This window comes from Dendrobium catenatum, unplaced genomic scaffold (genome assembly GCF_001605985.2).
Source record: "Dendrobium catenatum unplaced genomic scaffold, ASM160598v2 fragScaff_scaffold_1090, whole genome shotgun sequence".
NCBI lineage: Eukaryota > Viridiplantae > Streptophyta > Magnoliopsida > Asparagales > Orchidaceae > Dendrobium > Dendrobium catenatum.
In genome coordinates, this window is record NW_021319552.1 from 1,568,227 (window position 1) to 1,590,896 (window position 22,670).

Below are 22,670 nucleotides of genomic sequence, written 5' to 3' on the forward strand. Positions count from 1 at the left end.
TAGTTGTGCGGCACATCTGCATGTTGTTTCATGCTCCATTTATTGTTCGCGCTTTGTTTCCATCTCGGCTTGAATCACATCCATGCATATATTTAATTATTTATACGTACCTTGAGTTAATGCTAAGACTTGCCTTCTTTACATCTCCTTAATCATATTTTCTCCACTACCATAATAAGATAAATAGGAGGGATGGGCAGCAGATATTATACCTTGGTTGGGGGCAAATTATTACGTATGGAGTCAGGACGTCGTCCAATGACCAATAAAAATGCACCATATCACCCCAAAAGTGTACCGCGCTCGGTACCGAGCGTGATATCGAGCATCAGTACGCTCGGTACCGTGCTTGGAACCAAACGGTACCGGACGGTTCTCCCGTTCGGTGTCCGCACAGAATAATCTCTCTACCTTGGGTGCCTAAAAATTCTATTGTTCCAAATAAATATAATAGATCTAACGTGTACCTATGAAATAAATGATATGATGACAAAAATAAAAATTTATAGTTATGCAAAATAAAAGATATAATTAATAGATAATTTGAAAAGTTGAGTTAGAAACATGCATTTAATACATATTAATAAAATACAGATCCATCCATCAACTTCTTAGAAAAATCAAAACCCTAAATTTAGCAAACATAAATAATAAAAAAAAAAACTTTATAGATGAAGGTGGATCGGATAGTTTCAAAAGACTTTTTCATTGAGGGCGGCAAACATCGTAGGAGAAAACATAAAACGAAAGTAAGCTGATTATTTTGTCATTCTCTACTATTGTTGACCCTTTTCTTGATTAGTTCCTTGTTTTTTGGTTGTGGTAGTCTGGTGGTTTGGGTTATCTGTGCATTTGGATGCCTATTTGTTTGATGGTTTTGGTTGGGGGAATTTTTCATTGGAGGCATTTTTATTTAAAAAAAAAAGACCAACATCTCTTTTTATTCCATTCAAAAAAAGGGAAAGTACAATGGCCCAAGAGATAACCAAACAAGAATACAAAGTTTTGAAGGCAGCCAACCAATAAAAGAAAAAAGCTAACAAAATACAAGAAAGCCGCAAAATATCATAGAAACAATAATGCCAGAGGAACTCAAAAATGCACCATATCACCCCAAAAGTGTACCGCCGGAAAATGCTCAAATTCCGTCGGAAAAAGCCGCCGGAAATGGGTGATTTTCCTGTAGTGTAAAGATCCGCTCAACCAAATAAACTAAGAGAATTAAATCACCAAACATTAAACTCATACAAATTTTCACACAACCTATGATATGAAGGCTTCATTTGGGACAACATTCTTTCTGCTTAGTTTTTCAGATCACAATCATAATTATTTTTTGACTAATATATTTTTGTTGATTTCGATCAAGAGATTTTTATGTTAGAAGTATGCTTTTTACAACAACTTTAAAAAGTTATTTTCTATAACAACTTTATAACCATATTTGCAAAAAACTATAATTGCAGCTGCCGCAAATTAACGGATCACCCTAAAACTTCTTATTTTTGCAAGATTTCAGATGTGTCCCTCTCTTGGGCGGCTTTCTTAGTGGATTTGGTTGTTTTATTGCATTCCTTTCTTTTAGATTGTTTCTTGTAATAGATTGAATCAATGACTCATATGTTTTGTTTTAAATATTATATTTTTAGAGAGCTTATGATTTATTAAAGACTTACAATTCTTTTTTATTTTAACGCATAGGCCCCATGTGTGAGTTTTATCAAAATAAAAAATAAAAAATGTAATTCAACGAATAATCAGGAGTTAATTTTGATCGAAATATTTTAAGTCAGCCAATTTGTTTCTTTGAATATTAACATATTTGTGAATCTCATTCCCAAAGTAAGTAGCATTTAGAATATGCTAATTTTATGTGGTTTGTAACAATGATATTAATGAAATAATTAGTCATGAAATGAAACTAATCACACTTAATTACCAGCTAAATACTCCTTAGTTATGCTACTATATATAGGATAACCTTCTAATAAATGAAGAGTAAATTAAGCACATCAAACTCTTCTTATCTTAAACAAGTGCACACAGCTGCAGCACTGTTGCTCATAACTCATAATGCATGTATAGTTACTCTTCATTAGCGACCAATATGAAATTAACAAATGGAAAGAAAAAGAAGCAATTATACTCTATCACAAAAGAACATTGAAAAAGACACATGAGGCTAAACTAATATATAATCCATCATAATTAGTGATTAATTAATGATCTACTAATTGGCAATGGAAAAAAAATTCCATTTGTGATGAGCATTTTAGTCTTTGAACGATCATTAATTTTATATAGTCTGATTAATTTGAAAAAAAAATATAATATTTTGAGACTAAATTAATCATATATGATTGCCTGTACTGAATAAATTCCATTTTTTTATTAGTTAGTTAAGACAAATGATCATATCTCAAAAGTACTCAGCATGCGCTCATAGCTTGAAGATTAAGAGATAATGCACCTCAAAAGAACTTTCCGCCCCTCTCCATCTTAATATCTAAAATTAGGTTACTCACAAAGCGATAGAGCCACGTTAAAATAATGATGGAAACCAAAGCAGCACGAAGCATCACTGAAAGCAACTGCTTTCTCCAGAAGAAACAGTACAACAGCGGCCAGTGGGAATGTGCATGAGTCGTTTAAGGAGCAAAGGACAAGACTGAGTATACATTCGTTTGGAACAGTTTTCTTACTGTTTTATAAAGTTATTTTTTAGTACAAAATTTTCAGAAAGGAGAAAAAAGTTATCCCAAATGAAACCTTAATCTGTTGGTTGCATGCTTTAACTATCAATCTTGAGTTCTTAGATTCAATGCTTCCGGATGTGTTATGTGTAAGAGTTTGTCTTTAATTGACTCAAAAGTCTTAAGAAAAGGACATGACAAAGTAATCAAAGTCGTGCAATATGGATGACTCGTGAAGATAGATAAGTACTTATAAAATATATGATTAAAGTTTTTAACATAAAAGAACTCCTATTCATCTATCATGATGAATAAAATAGTGGTTGAATTGTTGAGGGATTTTGTCTCCCTAACATCAATTTGAATTTCAACATAATAATTAGTAAAAAGTTGTGGTGATGAATAGCAGAGGAGGAGATCAATTTTGAGGAGTGTTGACTAGCACCGGCGATGCCTTCATCTCACGCAATGGATTGTACTCGCGAAGGAGAGCAATGTCGAGACAAGGACAAGTTGCGAAATTGGAATGAAATAATGAAATAGGTTTAGAAATATCCCTATTGAATTTTGACCATTTGATCTAAAATTAACGGTCCAAGATAAATATTTTTTGAACCGAGCGTTTTTAAAATATGTTCTGATCCACCCGGTTCAGCTATTGAACCATCGGTTCGATGTTACCACTGGTATTTTTGTGTGAATGCGATTTTGATAGGTAACAGAAGCAGTCCACCAATCAATTACCTATTCAGCAGGTTGAACTGGCTAGTCCGATCTAATTTTTAAACCTTCAAGTAACTAGTAAAATGTTACTTCACATGCAATTCATTTTTTTATAGGATATTTTAGGGCCTCTTCTTCATTTATGTCACTAGTGGTAGAAGACAAAGTATTTTACGTTATATATTGCTTCTTTTTTGTTATAGAGAATTTCACCAGAAATTTTAAAGAAGCTTCCTTTTCCATTTCCTTTCACCTGTCACCTCTTTCCTCCACTCAACCTTTGCTTTCCATAATTAAACATCACTACATTCACTTTACATATCCCCTGTCATCATTACGTCTTTCTCCCTCTCTCTGTTTATTTGTGCGAAAAGAGAAAAGCCCAATAAGTCCACATTTGGCCACAGAGGGCGCTGGATTGCTTGCAGGTCCTTGAATGGTAAGTAATTCAGATCTTAGATTGCTTTTTTCAGCTTTCTGATTGTATTTAAGATATCTTAAAAGAGTATTATTAGCTCTGATGATCTGTGAGATCTTTGAAAATTCTTAAATTTTATGCTTTTTGTTCTTGTTTGCTTTTATGTTTTTTGTCTGTTGCTGTAAGAAGTTTGATGTTCTTTCTGTTTTAATAGTAGAGTGGGTTAGTATTGAAATCTTTGCTCATGAACTCTTCTTTCCAATTTAAACTAAACAATGATACAAAAAAATCTGATTTGATTGAGATTCTTTGATTGCAGTATGGTAATTTCTGCATTTGAAAAAGCTCTGTTGTTTTCACTTCATTTCTTTGGTTATTTTTCCTTAGAACATGACCAATCTGATGGATGCTTCAATTGTTAATATCTTCAGCCTGCCATGGAATATTTCCCATCAATGAATATGTAATATACTCAGTGGGACATCAAAATGATATGAATTTTCAGTCATAGAAGAATATAAATGCTTCAGTATCTGATTCAAAAGCTTCTCTTTTAGTATAAAGTGTTCAGTAAACTTCTATGATGAGAGATTTTGCATGGTTGAAGAAGACTTCATTCCTTTAAATGAATCATAATTATAATTGATGGGTCTGAACAATTGTACAGGATTGTCAACTTGTACTAAAAAGGAAACTGATTAATGCTGAATATTATTTGATTGCCTGAATATAATGAATAAAAAATTATGTATATGTGTTACTTAGATTTTGTTTGGAACGGCTTTATTATTATTTCTTAAAGTAATTTTATAGTAAAAAAATAAAAAATTTGTACTAAAAAATTTTAAGAAGCTGTAAGAAAATCGTCCCAAACGAAGCCTTAAATTCTTATCTGTATCATTTATCTATGAAAATCCAGTTTATTCCAATGTTATATATGAAGTGATTTAGGGTCTATGCCTCTATTGTTACCTCTAGGACGCCATAGTAAGGGAGAGAAACTAAAGATGGACTCTGGGTCTTGTTATATATCTATAGCAGTAACTCTGCTTACCTAAGAGGCTAAGATTAGTTTTATTGCTGCTATAAACTTTGGTTATCACAAGTGATTATGTAAAATTACTCCAACTGCAGTAACATTTTTGGTAAGAAAAATTATTCTTTTAATATTTTCTCAAAATAAAGTATTATACTTCTTGTTGGTATACGTGAAAAGGTTGGAATAGCTCAAGTGACCGATAATATTAGAGAGAGTTGCCTTAGTTGGTTTGCTTGCATAAAACTTCAGCCCTTCCGATGACCCGATCAGGGGAGTAGATGTATTAGATTTGACCTATGTTAAGAAATGTAGAGGTAGACATAAAAAGATTTGGTTAGAAATATTAGATATGACCTTTATTTATTAGATTTAAATGAGAATTTGACACTTAATAAAACACCATAGAGTTTTGACAACATGGGCTAGGATTAAACTAATAACATAGAGTATTTGTATATTGAGTGATAGATCTTAATCGGTTGGTTAATCAGTCTGCTTCTTGATGAAATTTCTTTAATGTAGCTTCATAAATTCCTTGAGCAGCACTCTCCACACTTATGCCATATTTGCTTTCTCTGGATTCTTGAAGAAGATTTAGTTTTGATTTTTATAAATTGATGGCTGCCAAACTTAATATCCTATTCATACATAATCTCCTAAACTTATCACTTGAAGTTGCTCCAGGAGTGTCAAAAATTAACACGACCCAAAAACCAACTCAAACCCAACCCGAATTTTTCGAGTTAGGGTCAACCCGAATTCGAAATTGGTTAAGTTCAGGTCCTGATTTTCGACCCGCTTTGAATTCTAGGCCTGGTTCGGGTTGACCCGGAAATCCAAGAATGGCCCGATTTCAACCCAGAATCATGTAGTTCGAGCTTATTTATGGGATTTGGCCGAAGAAGCGCACGAAACAGAGAAAGGTACCTTCAGAGCGAGTGAACTCCCGCCATTGCTTCCGATCAAAATGTTGTAACTTCCGATCCGATCGAAAGGGAAAGTCGTCCAAGGAGCGAAGTCGAACAACAACGAAGGAGCCGGTGACTCCTGCAATCTCTACAGACTACAACAACGACGAAAATGAGAAGATAAAAAAGCAAAACCTAGACGCCTCCAAGTTCACGAAACAGAGAAAATTTCCTTCTCAGTGAGTGAACTCCCGTCGTTGCTTCCGATCAACATGATGTAACTTCCGATATGACCGAAAGTGAACGTCGTCCAAGGAGTGAAGTCGAACAACAACGAAGGAGCCAGTTACTCATGAACACGATTGGAGCTTGGCAGGTCGAGTTCGGGTCCAAAAAACTGACTCGTTTTAAAAAAAAAGGGTCGGATTCAGGTCGGGTCGAATAGTGTCAGAACTTCTGGTTGGTCCCGAACACGACCATAGACATGAATTTAACAGCCCTAAGTTGCTCAATGAAAGGAGAAGAAATTAATGGTTGTACGACATCACTCATTCTTCTACTTTAGGTGCAGAAATGGTGGTTGGAGAAATAGCCAATGGAGTGATCAAAGGTTAGTAATTAGTTTGGAATAATGTCATACAGAGGGATTTCTTTATTGGGTTTTCAGCATTAGCCCTAAAGGGCTGGAAATAATAGCTGAAAGTCAAGGCATTCTTAAGAGTAAATAAACAACAACAACCGGAGTCTTTAAAAGAGTGAGTTTGACTTACGAGGTACCATTCCTTTCTATATGTTTGATGGGCATAGTCAATGGAAGAATTTTGCTTAACTTTAGACATGAAACAAGAGAGAGAGAGAGAGAGAGAGAGAGAGAGAGAGCGAGAATAATAAAAGCAAGATAAGATAAAATATTTTTTTTCTTCTTATTGCTTTTGAACTAAGGTGCAAATATTGCTTTATGTAGCTATAGGTGTAGACGATTCTCTCCAAACCATGTAAGCTATCTTGCGTTTTTTTTCATGGTGCTCTCTTTAAATTATTTTTCTCATTGTCATGATTTCCATTGCTCTTAGGTGTGAGTTTTCTCTGATAATTTCTCCACTTCCATGAAGATTTCAATGATAATCTCCCTCCCAGTGAAAATAGGTCAATTGAGCGAGACAATGTGTGTGTGTGAGAGAGAAAGATTTATCCACATCATTCATCACTCTCTTTTTTCAACACTATTATGTATCATGTACCAAGAGCCCACTCAATCTCCTGCAACCTTTATAAGCGCCACCCATTTTTAATTTTTGCTTGATCATAATTAAAGTAGTTAAGAACCATAGATGTTACAATGCATGAATCACTTTATTACATTCTAACCATCAACTTCGATGCCATTTATTAAGAAAAGCAGAACACTGAGGACCCAAATTAAGCATTTTATATTAGTAGATGAATATTTATCCACCCAGAATTGAGGATAATAGGAACTCTATTTATTGGCTTTAAATTTTTTGTGGATGACACACGACTTTAATAACAAGCTGACCTAGTGAGTTAGGACTAGTGAAAAATGGAGAGCGGAGAGAATAAAAGAAAATTTTATAGTATACTTTAAAGAGTTATAGGTTTCAAACTGGAAAAAAATTCACTGCATAAGCCATAAGGTATAATATAAGGTCCCAAACTATTCCTCATCAACTCTAATTTATAGGATTCTGAGGGCTACATGAAAGACAATATAGAGAAAATGTAAAAAGTACTATACTACAAAGATCACCCATTCAACTCTACACACTACCCTAGACATGTGTTGTCCCTTGATTGATTGCAAATTTCTGTTGATATGTCTCTAGGCAAGCTCATTAGTGCTAAGTATGTGCTGGGAGAGCTCTGTAGTGTGAGCGAGCTTGGTAGTGCAAAGTAGGAGTGGGAAATTCTGCGAGTGGGTTTTGAGGAGGAGGTGCTCGAATGTTTTGCAAGCTGCTGGCGGCCTATGCTGAGCCTTAGATCACTTTGGTGAGAAGGCGAGTAATCTATAATTTGGACAAGATGGGCTCAATAATTGATCAATCACTATAAGGTGAGCTGATAGCTCTTTGGGTTGGCGCTTTCTTGTAGTTGAGTTTGGATGAGGGGTTGGTCGCTTCAGAGAGATCGAGAGAGAGAGAGAGTGTGACATATGATGTCCAAGCATGTGGCGTGTGCTGAATTGTTGACTTGGTATAGAGGTCTTGGTCCCCCCTAGCTTGGGCTAGCTCCTTAGTAAGCTTCAGTGAGTGATCACATTAACTCAAATACTATCAAAGTCTTACCTATCAGCTCTCGGGACCAAATAGGAGACATCTTAACCAAACCATTTACCACAGTTCGTTTTCAATTTCTTCTTTCAAAACTGACGGTTCAGCAACCACCATCAGTTTAAAGGGGGTAATAACAGCATCTCACAAAACAGAGGAAGCGGAGCAGCAAACGATATCAAAACTGTTAAAGATTACAACCTTCTAATCTGCACCATACACGTGTCAAGTCTAAAGTTACCTCAGCTGCTTTCATTCTCTACAAAAGGCTTAATACTGTGCAAGAAATGAAATATCCTCCGTGCAAAAGTTGTGTCTTTGTAGCCTTTAGTTCTATTGTCATTCGCTTTATTCCTTGTCATTAAGGGTTCTCTTGGGACGGCTTTATTACTGATTCTTAAAATAATTTTTTATTATAAAAATTTTAATTTTTATATTAAAAAGTTGTTTTAAGAAACAAAAATATAATCGTCCCAAATAAAGCCTACATCACTATGTTTTCTTCATCTTGACTTCACTTCCTATATTACTATTCATCCATGCTCAAAATCATGAAAGTTATTGTATGAAAGTAAATAAATCATTATTACTATGTCTCTTTTTATGTTAATTATGAAAATGTACTGAAAAAAGCCTAAAAGTAAATCGTTCATGACCTTTTTTTCTTCCATCATCAAACTAGATTAGGGAGGACAAAGTTAAAGAGGTTAATTAATGGCTTTATAAACCATATTCATGTTGGAAGATTGGCATTGTGATTAGCTTTTTGCACCCAATTATCATCTGATTGAATGCATTAACATAACTGTAACGCACAGATATGATTATGTTCGCCATCAGCTCTCATAATTTGAAACTTCAGGAACTATTTGGATTGATATTGCATTAATGTTGGAGGAAGATCATTTGACATGAATAAAGCTTTTTACTCTGTAAAAGAAGATTAATTTATTCTGAAGGCAAGAAAGGTATTAATTAATCCTATTATGTTGACAAAGTGAATAAGAACATTTTCATCTGATTAGTTCTACATCTCAATCCAGCTAACAGGCAAGCCTGATGAATCCACCCAGCTGCCATTCCTCTTCCAGCAAAATCCAAGATGAGTTACATATGAATTCACTCAAGACTGATCAATCAGCAGATAACAGCTCTAATATCACAGGCCAAATCGCTTGCTCCCCCTCCATCTCCACCCAAACTCCCCATTCCATGTCACTCTCGCTTTCCCTCTGCCTCCCCATCAACCATGACTCCCCTTCCAGCACTGTTGAAAGCAGCAACGAAGCCCATAGACGAAGAATGTTCACATGCAATTACTGCCTTCGCAAGTTCTTCAGCTCCCAAGCTCTCGGCGGCCACCAGAACGCCCATAAGAGGGAGAGAACATTGGCAAAGCGTGTAACTACAGCTGAACAGTTCACTCATACTATTGTAAGCATGGCTTCATTTCCCCTTCATGGTGGTCTGCAGGCTCATGGCTCGTTGCATCAAGGTTTCTTTGGGACGCAGGAGATGAGAAGAAGTGGGATGTTTGAACAAGGTTTGTTTGAAGGAATTCCTGCGTTAATGGAAGAAGAGGAGGTGGGGGTGATATGGCCTGGGAGTTTCAGGCAGAAAGTGGTTCCTGTTTCTGAGTTGAATTATGGGGAGAAGGAAGCAGGGGAGGTTGATGAGCCTGATCTCACTCTAAGGCTCTGAATGAAACGTATAAATTGATTTGCTTCAGAATGTAGTGATGCTTCGTTTGGGACGTCCCAAGCGAAGTCTTAGAATATGAGCAGGTATTGCTACGAGGTTTTATCCTCTGCTTGTTTTTTGCTTGGCTGTTGTGCCTAGCTAGTCTTGTTTGTGGAGAAAAACACTGGAGATTGGTGCTAATTTTTACGTAGAATTATATGGATAGTATTTGGCTTGGGCTTATAAGTAGGCAATGTAGGGGACTGTTGATTTTATTACATATGCATTGTAGATGTGATACAAAAGCAAATGGCCATTTTTCTTTTGATAAAAACTGCTTTGGAGTTGTTTTATCATCTTAAAAGACAAAAGACAAAAGGGTACTCAACCATTCTTTTTCTTTAATCTCATATAAATTGCTCATGCTTTATTAAAAAAGTATTAATAATTTCAACAAGTTAAAAATAAAGAAATTGATTCAATAACTATAATTAAAAGAATTAAAAAATCAAGATAAAACTCATTTAGGAGCTATTTGATTTGTGGGGCTTATAAAAGAAAAAAAAGGGAGCTATTTGATTTGTTGAAAAGAAAAAATGTTGAGTAAAAAGAACACAAGGTATTTAAAATGATTGAATTTGAAATATTCTAGAATTATTTGATTGGGTGTAAAGTAAATACGTGATATTATTTTTTTTGTGTTTGATTTTAAGCAAAATGAATTCTATGTAAAGTTCGATGATCTGGTTTGACGATGCGACTGATAATATTGGGAGTGTCTGAAAATTAGTCTGAGGGGTGAGGGCCGACAACTGTGGCTGAGAGGTGGTGGCTGAGTGGAGGCTGGTGGCAATGCTTGTTGGCTGCGGTCAGAAGCTGCTAACGACAATTAAAGGTGCGATGGCACTTGGCAGCAATGCTTAACGACGAGCAGCAATGGCGTTGCAGGTGACGGTGGAAGTGACAAGTGGGGTATTTAGAAATATGTCAAAAAGGTCAAATTTTAAAATCACAAAAAAATAACTAAAAGATAAGTTTTAAATATATTACACTTTTACACTGCATGTCAAAAGGATTTTAATACCTCTATAAGACAACAAACCAACCAACCACTTAATTAAACAACTTGGGAAGACTTCTTACTGTTTTATAAAGCTATTTTTTTAGCTTTCTTACTGCTTTATGAAACAACCAAAGAGATTTGGGCAATGCCGATATACATACTCTAATTTTACAAAATAATATCAACGGTAGATTGATATTAGATTGCTTCATTAAAATTATATGAGTACTTAAAAGTTCTATTGTGCCATGACAATTCTTTACAACCACTTCGCTCTTATAGAATTAAATCAATTAACATAATTTTAAGCATTTGCTCCTTATGCTAATTATGGAGAGAAGCAGTAATTCGTTCAACTTTTTATGGTTGTTCGTGTTGATTTTAAAATGTTGTGTGGCAATTTTCTTCATCACATCCCTCTTCTCTTTGTTGACAATATTTATCATATTATTGCTTGATATGATACATCATAAATGCATCTTTGTATGATCCTCTATCTATTTTGGTTTTTCCTACTTAAATTCTTGAAAATACTACCACTACATCCACTCCAATGGCCATCCAACACCTTCTAAGAATATGGATCTCTACATAATCATTCTTAGTGTACTTGTAAGCTAACTAAATTATCAACTTTTATTTACTCATCTTATTCTCATGTTTTTACATCTTTTCCTAACTCCATTCATAACTTCTAAGCTCTAGTCCTATAAAGAGGATGTTATTGATCCACTTTAATAATAGGTTATGACTAACTCTTTGTTTTTAATAGAATAAATACTTGAAAATTATAGCATCTATCATCAAGTAAAAGTATACTAAATTCTCATCGGGTATGTAAGATCAATACTGAAGCATATGAATTTGTTGAGCAATATAAAGCATGATTGGTTGCTAAAAGGTACTCTCAGTAGTATAGTATCGATTATAAGGAGACTCATAATTTCAATGTATAAATGCCTATTGTTTATACTCTTATTATTGTAGTCTTAATCCTCTAGTGACATATTTCTTAAATAAATGTAGAGAACAACACCTTCTTGAATGATGATCTTCAAGAGCATGATTACATGTTTCCCCCACTTGGCATTTCTCATAACCCTTGTGGAGTTTGCAAACATAAAAATGCATTATGTACTCACAAATAGCCGCCTTATGCTTGGTTTGAGAGGTTATCTATTATGCTTAACTTCACTTGGGTTTCATCTTAGTGACCACGGCTCTACAACTTTGCTTAAGCACTTCTACTAGATATTTCAAAACTTTTTATATATAAAAAGTATGATTATTGTATTGTTGGAATTCGAATTAACTTCTTACCTTGAAATAAAAGATCTAAATCAAATATGTTATTTTTTTTTTGTATTTAACAAACTCATTCTTCTAATGGCTATCTTATACCACTATCTAAAAAATGTAATAGATACTAGGTGCGCTCATCTTATTGATATTAGGCCTAATTAGTCCACTTGATGGCACATATTTGATTGTCCGCGTCCGGCAGTTCTATGTCGCAGGCGTCCCGAGGCCATGTCGCGTCTGCAGCGTCCGCGGTTTGGATCGGGTTGACCCGAAACCGAAGTGGGTCCGGTTCGGGTCCAGAAATCGACCAGTTTGCAAAATCGGGTCGGGTCGACCCTAACCCGAATAGTGCCGGGCAGTTTCGGGTTCGACCCGAACCCGACTCGTAACCCAAAATTGACACCCCTACTTATCGCTTATTTCTAACTTCTTCTCTATAGAATATAAGCTTGTTTACGAAATGTCATATACTTTTACATTTTGTGCTTCTTAGTAGGTAAAGTATCAATGCTTCTTGTCGCAACATATTGAGTTTGTTAGGAATTGTTAGAGTTATTTAGATTTATTCACTATCATATAACTATTAAAACGTGTCTAATATTTTTAGCAGAAATCTATGGCCATTATTATTAAAATATATTTGTCGGCCTTGATTTTGTTCGTGTGTTTTTCCCTCGAGCGCATTTAAGTGAGCTAATTGAGCCTTGTCGTGCCTAATTTGATTCAAATTGATGTCGATATAGGTTCAATTGCGTCGATCAAGTTTAATTTCGTCAAATTGACTTGATCAGACCTAGGGGTGTCAATATTTGACCGCCCGACTTGAAAATTTCGAGTTTGGGTTGACCCAAACCCGAACCGGGTCGTGTTCGGGTTGGGGGTTCAAACCGTTTCAAAAAACTGGTCGGGTTCAGATTGACCTGAGAACCCAAAAATTACCTAGAATGACTCGACTGTCTGGTCTGCCCGCTCTGCTAGCGTCGCTATGCTCGAGTGCATCGAAGCAGTTGACCGAGGTCTTCGCTTGATATCCACGATCTCCAGCGGCCGTATTTATACGGAGACCCTATTCGCTTGTTTTCGAAAGATTGAAGCGAGAGATGAAAAATGGCGGGCTTAGTATTCGTGCTTTACCCCTGAGCATCCTTCGGATCGAAGCTGGAAACTCTTTCGAGACTAGAAGATAGAGCTTCTCCATTCGGTGATTTCTCGCACTCCAGTATCCTCTCGCTCCGCTTTTCTTCCTCACGCGAGGAAGACAGATAGCCTCAGCCAAAAACCCCTCTTCATCGCTCTCGATCTCTTGCCCTAACCGAGCCCCCTACATTCCTTCGTTTCTCTCGTGCAAACAAAACAGGGCCGAACAGAGCAGCTCTTACTCTTACAGTTCCTCACAAATAGCCTTCCATCAGCCGTCGTCAGTCTGGTAGTAGATCCTGCCACTATTCGGAAGCCCCTCGTCCCGCCGAATTCACGCTTCCACCAGCAGGTACCCTTTTTCTCCCCCACCTGATCCCCATCTTCTCTCTCTGTCTCCATGTCCTTCTTTCCCTCTATCTCTGCTATTCTGAATCACTCCAAATGTTTTGGTTCTTACACAACACAATTATGCTCTAATGACATCGTCTCTGCATCGTCTCTTCTATATTTGGCAATTGGCATTATGTTTAGATTCTTACACAATGCAATTATGCTCTGATGACATCAACTCTGCATTTTCTCTTGTGCATTTTGCATCTAGGTGTCAGTGAAGCAAAATCCATTATTGCATTCTTACACATGATTCTTTATATACACTATTTTGCTGTTTGAATGTGGAAAGTCATTATAAGACATTATAATTATTGATTTTGTTGTCAGCAAGGTCGTGGATATATACAGCAGTTTTGATTGAAATCCATATCAATTCTTTATTTGGTAAATTTTAATCAAATTTGTCAAAATTTTGTTTTACAAATTTATGCAAATGTACATTAAATACAGCTTTTATGTTTTTCTACATGTTAATATTTTTTTTATCCGGTTGGTGCTGTTCACAGATAGAAGATGGCTGGTGCTGACAACTTTCAGCCCCTGGTTTGCGACAATGGAACTGGGATGGTTAAGGTATGCATGACTCTTCATATTCAATTCTTCGAGTTGTTTTGTTTTTATTGGAAACTTCTTTTGATGAAGATGTCTCATAACCACCTTGAATTGGTAAAGCTATTTCACATATATCAAATCATGGACACAAAAAAATGATTGGTCTCCTGAATTGTTTTCTTAAAATGCATTTCAAAATTCCTAATTGTGCTTATTATATCCATGAACTATTATTGAACTTACTGATCTAGGCTGGATTTGCCGGAGATGATGCCCCAAGAGCTGTTTTCCCAAATATTATTGTAGGTCGCCCACGTCCCAGTACTTGCGTGTTGGTCGGAATGGGGCAGAAAGATGCATATTTTGGGGATGAATCTCAATCCAAGAGTGGTATTTTAACTCTTAAATACCCCACTGAGCATGGGATTGTAAGCAACTGGGACGATATGGAGAAGATCTGGTACCATACATTCTATAATGAACTTCGTGTTGCACCAGAAGAACATCCAATTCTCCTCACCGAAGCTCCCTTGAACCCCAAAGCCAATCGTGAAAAGATGACTCAAATTATGTTTGAGACATTCAACACTCCAGCCATGTATGTTGCCATTCAGGCTGTTCTGTCCCTATATGCTAGTGGCCAGACAATAGGCAAGCAAATATATGATTATTGAGTCTGTAAGTCCAAAAGAAAATGTTTAGCAACGACGATTATCTTGTCAAATTCTTATGTTTCTAGGTATTGTGCTGGACTCGGGTGATGGTGTGAGCCACACTGTTCAGATCTATGAGCAGGGGCGGAACCCCATGGCTGTTAGGGGGGGCAATTGCCCCCCCCCCTCAAAACATTTTAAAAAATTTATTTATATGATTTTTTTAGGTAATTTACTCATTTTCATTTATTTTTTAGTCTTTATTACAAGAATTTTTAGGCAATTGCCCCCCCCTAAAAATTTGAAAATACTATTGTCTTTAGGTAATTGCCCCCAACAGGTCGAACCCTGCCATGGGACACTGCCCCCTTAGACCCCCGACATATATGTCTTATAAGTTTGCCCCCCCTAAAAAAGGGCTGGTTCCGCCCCTGACTATGAGCTCCCTGATGGGCAGGTTATAACCATTGGTTCTGAGCGGTTCGGTTGCCCTGATGTCCTCTTCCAACCATCTATGATAGGGATGGAAGAAGCTGGCATTCATGAGATCACATACAACTCGATCATGAACTGTGATGTGGATATCAGAAAGGATTTGTATGGAAACATAGTGCTTAGTGGTGGATCTACCATGTTTGCTGGCATTGCTGACAGGATGAGCAAGGAGATCTCTGCATTAGCACCGACCATCATGAAGATCAAGGTGGTGGCTCCCCCCGAAAGGAAGTATAGTGTTTGGATTGGAGGTTCCATCTTCGCATCTCTTAGCACTTTCCAACAGGTATTTTATCTCAGCTCATTAATTTAGTGCTTATCATTGTTACAAATGTTCTTACAGCTGATCATCCCAAGTTACCGCTTCTTTACTTGTGTAACAAACAAATATACAGTGTAGATATTTTTGATTTTGTAGAGATGCACGAGATCATTTGTAAGAAAATAGATATATATTCTTACTTTTTGAAACTCCTTAGGACAGTGTAAAATTATCACAATGCCATATGGTGTGTTATTCAATGCTTTGCAGACTTAACTTGTTTAATCTAGAATGAAGTTTATGATAAAAAGGCTATATATTATTATAGTGCTCACACTGAAAAAAATTCTAAAATTCACCATTATTACTACATTTTTATCCATACAATAACACATCATATGGCATTGTGATGAATTCACACTGGTCGAAGGAGTTTCAAAATGTAAGATTATATATCTATTTTCTTACAAATGATCTCATGCATCTCTTCAAAATCAAAAAATATCTACATGTTTGCGTATGCAGATCTGGACCAGCGGGGATTGATGCCCCCGACGCTCCACCTTGGATCTGTGCATGCATAACAAGCTTGCCATAGTGTGCTAGTTTGTGGCGTCAGCATGAACTTCTAATTAAAATTCCTCATTTGCCTGGGATCTGTTAGTCGATATAGTCTGTCCTTTGTCAAAAAGCTTTCTATATGTTTATGAAGTCTATCATTTTTTTTTGCTGGGATGAAAAAAATCACTGCTATCTGTGATTGCAGATGTGGATTTCTAAGACAGAGTATGATGAGTCTGGGCCATCAATTGTGCACAGGAAGTGCTTCTAATCTTCCAGGATTATGTTTGGAAATACTTGAGTTTGCAAGCAAACCTAACCACAATTGGTGGAAACAGTGAGTAAAACTGCTATTTACAGCAGAAAAATAGCAAAATACAGCAGGTTTCTTGGGAAAAATAGAGGAAAAACTAATAGAAAATGAAATATTCCACTAGTAGTTGTAGGAAAACAACAAATGATACAAGTTTTTTCAATTCGAGAGAAAGAAATAGCTCTTCAAATCTCTAGCCAATTCTAGAGCCCAAAAGAAAACTCTAGATCCCAAATCGGATTTCATATTCAAGATACTAACAAGAAAGACTAATTAAAGCAAAAGAAAAATTAATTAATATCTAAATAGTTCCTCATTCAAAATTTCCGCTCCCAAACTTTGTTTAATTTAAAGCCATGGGGCCCACCATTCTGCCGCCCACCCCTTCTTGTCCACCTCATCTTTGGACCGACGGGTGTAGACATGAATCGGACCAGGCTGGGACTGTTCAAGTCTAACAGATCATGATTGGGGATTATAGACCGAGCAGCTTATAAAAAACACCTGGTTTTGGGTTCAATAAGGTTTTTAACTTTTTTTTTTTTAAGTTTTTCCACACTCATTTCCTCCAAGTCTTCATATTCTTTTTTCTGGCTGTCTGAAATGATTTCACATGATCTTTTACTTTTTTCCACACTCATTTCCTCCAAGTCTTCATATTCTTTTTTCTGGCTGTCTGAAATGATTTCACATGATCAGTTAATGCTGCACTTGAGAAATAAGGACTATGCTGGACTAATGGTTTTTCATCACAGATTTAACAGATATTTTTACTCACATGCTTTCTCAATTAAAATTATTATGTCATAATATTTGAGGATAACTGGAATGATAATAGCTACACATTTAGCTATAATTCTAAAAATGATTACTTTCTTGCCAACCATTTAACATTAAATGCCCCTATATGAAACAATATGAAAAAGAAATTAAATTATTAAAATGAATGTTTGATAAAATAAAGTTAAATAAGAACATTAAGGAATATTTATATTTGAGAAATGCGAAGAGTGACAATCATAAAAGATAAGATGATTGAAAAAATATCTAAGTGATTTGATCATGTTGGGCATGTAGATAAGTTTATATTGATAAAAAATATTCAAAATAATTTATAAATTTACTGTCTCCCTTGGAAGAACTCCATCAACTCAGCTCGACAGAATCCCATCTGTCCTTTGAGATCATCAACAACATGATAAAGATCGATGATTCAATGCAGCACAACCACCTTATTCTCTCATCACACATTGTTTTCTACACACAGGCATGAAGAAAGGCCTATTGAGTGATTTAATTAGAATTTTAAGTGAGAGGGAACCAAAAGATTTGTCTAAAGTTTAGAAGGATTAAGAATAAATATGTTTTCAAATTAGCATAATCAACAGTAGGGTGTTGGGAATAGAGAGCTTTCCAGAAAAGCTGGAGGGATAGTTTTCTATCATTATTTATTTATTTTTGGTTTTCTCATTTCTAAGAGGAATGGATTTAATAGAATGATGTGATTCAGTAGAGTAGATGGAAAGAGAGAGGTCCAAAGCATTTTTAGTTATGATCTTACAAAGAGTATGGTTCATATAACAAAACTATTGTTTGTACGTAACAATAATGCAAAAAAAATATAAATAAAAAACAACCTAATTCATCTTAAAATTTGTAAATTTATATGTGTGGAATCTGATTGTGTTGATCAATCGGGTTGTTCTATTGCCTCGGATCTCAAGTCTCTCGCGCTTGCTGAGGGGTGTGGGGGTTTACCCCCTACTTGGGTTTGAGTTTACCACTGGAGCTACGTACCTGAGCGTCTCAGTACAATGTTCTTGAGTGCCTCATCATTAAACGACAGAGAGCAGAGCACTACAGCGGTTTATATACGATGCCGCAGCGGATCAAGTCAGAGGTTCAAGCGCTACAACATTCCAAACTGGTGCCGCAATGCTGCAAGAATAATTTGACGATTTTCTTTTTCATTTTTCTGAAGGGTTGCGTCCCTTGGGGTTATTTACTTGACTTTCTCTTATATTTTAGGTGGTTAGTCATTGAGAATGATATGCGTGAGAAGAGAAGCAAGGAGAGAGCGAGTGAGAAGAGAGATATGTATTTATTTCTCCCAATTTTTATAGTAGATTTCTTGATGTGACGTGTCTCCGTAGTTTTTTCCCCTATGTTGAAATTTTTCACGTTAAATATTGGTATCCTTTATTTATTTTTACGTTCTTGTTTGTCTCATCGTTGTGGTGTTCAATCCTCCTCATCCCCAACATAAACTAGTAATAGGATCACTGACAGAGAAGAGTTCACTTTATTAAAAAATTAGTATGATATCAGAGTGGCAATTCACATATAATGTAATCATAAAGCTCTAATTAAATTTATATAAATATGCATCCTATGAGTCTAATCCTTTTGTAGCCACCACAAAATCCCTATTTTTTTTGTCATAATTAATTTCTTTATGGGTAGTTTAGAGCTTTGAAGATTTTCATTCGCATGTGTTCTCTCTGGTTGCCTTCAGTACACAACAATAATCAACCATGCCTTTGTTTGTACCAATTAGACGTTTGAAAACGCAACCTCAAAAGCTGAGGACGCAAGTGGGGACAGTTCAATGTAAATTATTCTTCTATCGGAGAAAGACTTGGCATTACTTTGAAAGAAATGCAAAATCAAAGCATTTTGAATTTTCTTTTCGCACTTAGCACATTATATTACTAAGGTAGACAACACAAATAAGCATAAAATTTCTTTGCAAGAATGTTGTGCATTGATAATCCTTAGGCACAAAAAATTCTTCGTGATTCCCAAAATAATGAGTTGGGGCTAATGCATTGAGAAACTTTTATGTACGTGCAACTCTGGGCCTTATCCTTGTTAACTAGCACCTTTGAGAATTTGCAAATCGGGCATTATCACGAGAGCTTCTCCTATTAACATAATCCTCCTCTCAAGTACCACCAGCCCTAAAGTTTAAGCCATAAAATGATTATATTTGCTCAATTTGTTTCTTATGAAAAATACTTAGCACCTGTTCGGATGAATGGCGATGGCTTATTCAGCTTTGATCATGACCGATTGGGCGTCTAGATGGGCGGATTTCGTTGTGGATGCTCACCAAGATATCTAGGAATGACGGTTGATAAAGTAAAAGAAGCAATAGTCGAATACAGAATGAGTTGGCTAGGTCAGGAAAAGGGAAAAAATACCTAGGATCCGTTCGGATGAATGACGATGAAGGATTCAACGTTGAATACAGATTTGGAGGCTGCGGCGGATTCTGCCGCAGGTTCGATGTTGGGACGGCCAGATTCGGCAATGGATGCTCACCAAATGGAGATCTAGGATGACGGTCGATGAAGCGAAGAAGTAATACTAAATGAGTTGGTTAGATCAAGAAAGAGAAATAATAGGTGAGATTTTAGCAGCAGTGAAAACTGCTACTAATACTTATCTATAATGGTGGTTTTCAAACCGCTGTTATAAATTGCTGCGAAAATATTAAGTTTTCTATAATGAAAATAAATTCATTATTTCCTATAATATTTGCTTTGCGGTGCTCGAGGGGCTACAATCAGACAACTTCATGGCATTTGCAGATATTGGGATATTATATACTATCTAATAAACTTTGTTCATTATTAATGGAAAATAAACTTTGTTAACCTCTCCTGATATCCAAGACATAAAGGTAGATAGCTCCTTCAAATCAATAGATATAACAAAACAATTTTTTGTTGACACTAAGTTGCTCTTCAAACTCTGCACCCTTGGTGCTCTCCCCATGAGGATTCAAGCACATTTTCTTCTTATCTCTAATATAGCTTCATAACCCATAACTGTAGTGATGTTGTAGCTCTAAGTAAATTGTGTTGGGCCTTGCAATCTTCTTCAAGGCATTGTACTCATACTGAGCTATATCCTTGTTCAACACTCTCCATATTTTCTCCCTTGCTAGCCTATCTCGTACGTATCTAAAGAATCCTTCCTTATCCTAAACCACGTGAAGCATGTATGTGAAAATAGCACAATATTTATCAGTGTATACAATTTACAAGGAAATAATATTAAAACTTTCACATATTACACTCCAAAAAAGCCCTCTTTATGTCAACAATTTTGAAGATTTTATTCCCGTCTTAGTTATCACTTATGCATAATATTTATGCTCATTTTCTATGATTCTTCATCAAATATGAACTCCCCAAAGTTTAGATCAATGAGCCAATCAATCTCTATAGTTTCAAAAATTATAGTATTTTTGTCACTGTTAATTATAATTAAGAACTCATCAATCTTAGCAATCCTCAATAATAGTTGATGAACTAGGGTACCCAAAAAATTGTATCTTAGGAGTTCTGAAAATTTGGCCAAAGGGCCATCTTTGGGCTTTATTAAAGTGGTCATTAGTCTCAAACTATTTACCACTTTATTCATACTCTTGTATATAACTTGAGCATTATAGTGCCTCCCAATTGGTACCACTAAATTAGACATTTGCATAGGAACTAATGTAACATGAGTTAATTCAAGGTTGAGTAAACAATACTTGAACATGTATAGAATAATTATAGAAATTCTTCAAACATGATTGAACCTTCTTTGAAGCATAGTTCAAAGATTTTCAATCACGATTTTAAGTATTTTTTAATAGTATTGAAGCACGATCCAAACTTAGTTTGAAGCATAGTTTGAAGATAATCAATCATAGTTTCAAGCATTTTTGAAAATGATTGGTTATGGTTTCAAGCATTTTTGAAAATGATTGTTTATGATTTCAAGCATCTGCGAATAGGATCAAAGCCCAGTTCAATGTTATTTTGAAACATGGTTTGAAGATGATCGATCATAGTTTCAAATATCTTCAAGCATCTTTGAAGATTATCAAAGCATGATCTGAAGTAGGTTCGAAGCATGTTTTGAAGCATGTTTTGAAAGATATCCAATCATGATTTTCAAGCATCTTCAAAGATGAACAATCATGATCAAAGCTTTAGCGTTTAGGGCTTCTAGTAGGTTATCTAAATATGAATATGAATTAATTATTATTTTGAAGATATTCCTAGCTAGTAGGTAATATGATGTCTAAAGTTATTCTCACTTCAAAATATCTACATACATTAGGGTTTAGGATTTATAGTGGATCACATCCTTCATCTCGTAGTAGGTAATATTAATTTTGAAGTATCTTCAACCAATTTTGCAGCTTTTTTTATATTATTGTTGATACTGGGTACAATAAATACTTCAAAAATCTCATTATATTCATGCTTTAATAGCTTTGCAAATTATTAAACATTTTAATACATTAATCAATCATTTATCATTACATATATATTTTGTAACTTAAAGTAACCAAATGGGCCCTTATATATATTTGTTCATATAAAAATAACAACGACGTCAATTGTATCATATTACAATAGTTTTGCGTTCTAGTCATGCTTTTTTTAATAATGTGATTAATGATCACATCACTAATTATATAATTAAGAAAAGAAAACGCGCCTATTATTTATATTTTTAAGTTTGTAATCATTTTATTGTTTGTTTTTACAGTGATTCTACAAAATCCTTAAAATAATTTGAAGTACCTATAATCTTTTTTTTTTAAATAATATGACTAAAAGTGACATTATTGATGACATTTGTTTAAAATAAAAAAAAAACCATTTTATTCACAATTTTTTTCAAGAGTGTGGTTATTGATGATATTTCTAAAAATCTATTTCTAACTAAAAGTGACTATTTAATCAATATTTTAGAAAAATTATGAGTAAAATTTTTAATCAAAATAACAATAATCACACAATTTCAAAAAGTTTGACTGAAGTAACACAAACCCTAAACTGATTTCCTCCTTTATTCGTTTGATCCCAAAGAAATCAATAATTATGAAACCAACCAATAATTTTCTCTCATAATTGCATCTAACAAGAAAGGCAATAAGACAAGCATGCCCATGCCAACTACTAGCCTAGACCCTTATATCTAAGGCTAATAAAAGTTTATGAAAAAAAATTTAGTCAAAATATTTTTGATAAAATTTTAATTAGGATGAATTTTAAAATTTTTTCTTTTGTTTAACACAACGTACTATAATATATAAAAAATAAATCAAATTTTTGTTTAAATTTATTTTAAAATTAATTTAATAATTTTAACATATATATTGATTCTAATTACTTGAAAA

At 35.0% G+C, this 22,670-nt stretch overlaps 2 protein-coding genes across 4 annotated transcripts; both read left to right on the forward strand.

Annotated features, from left to right (window-relative positions):
* The first annotated feature begins 3,744 nt into the window (after positions 1–3,744).
* Positions 3,745–9,992, forward strand: LOC110111241 (zinc finger protein 2-like). Of its 3 annotated transcripts, none has more exons than XM_020843010.2 (3): positions 3,745–3,855; positions 8,932–9,037; positions 9,113–9,992. In XM_020843010.2, exon 3 carries the CDS (start codon positions 9,129–9,131, stop codon positions 9,768–9,770), a length of 642 nt encoding a protein of 213 aa, XP_020698669.1. In that variant the 5' UTR covers positions 3,745–3,855; positions 8,932–9,037; positions 9,113–9,128; the 3' UTR covers positions 9,771–9,992. The 3 variants fall into 3 exon arrangements, with proteins under 3 accessions (XP_020698669.1, XP_020698671.1, XP_020698672.1); XM_020843012.2 differs by having other exon boundaries at positions 8,932–9,028; XM_020843013.2 differs by lacking the exon at positions 8,932–9,037 and having other exon boundaries at positions 3,756–3,855.
* Positions 9,993–14,160: 4,168 nt separating this feature from the next.
* On the forward strand, positions 14,161–16,441 carry LOC110111232 (actin-1-like). The gene is made up of 5 exons (XM_028698488.1): positions 14,161–14,220; positions 14,451–14,850; positions 14,939–15,012; positions 15,550–15,633; positions 16,376–16,441. Exons 1-5 carry the CDS (start codon positions 14,161–14,163, stop codon positions 16,439–16,441), a joined length of 684 nt encoding a protein of 227 aa, XP_028554321.1.
* The last annotated feature ends 6,229 nt before the right edge of the window (positions 16,442–22,670 follow it).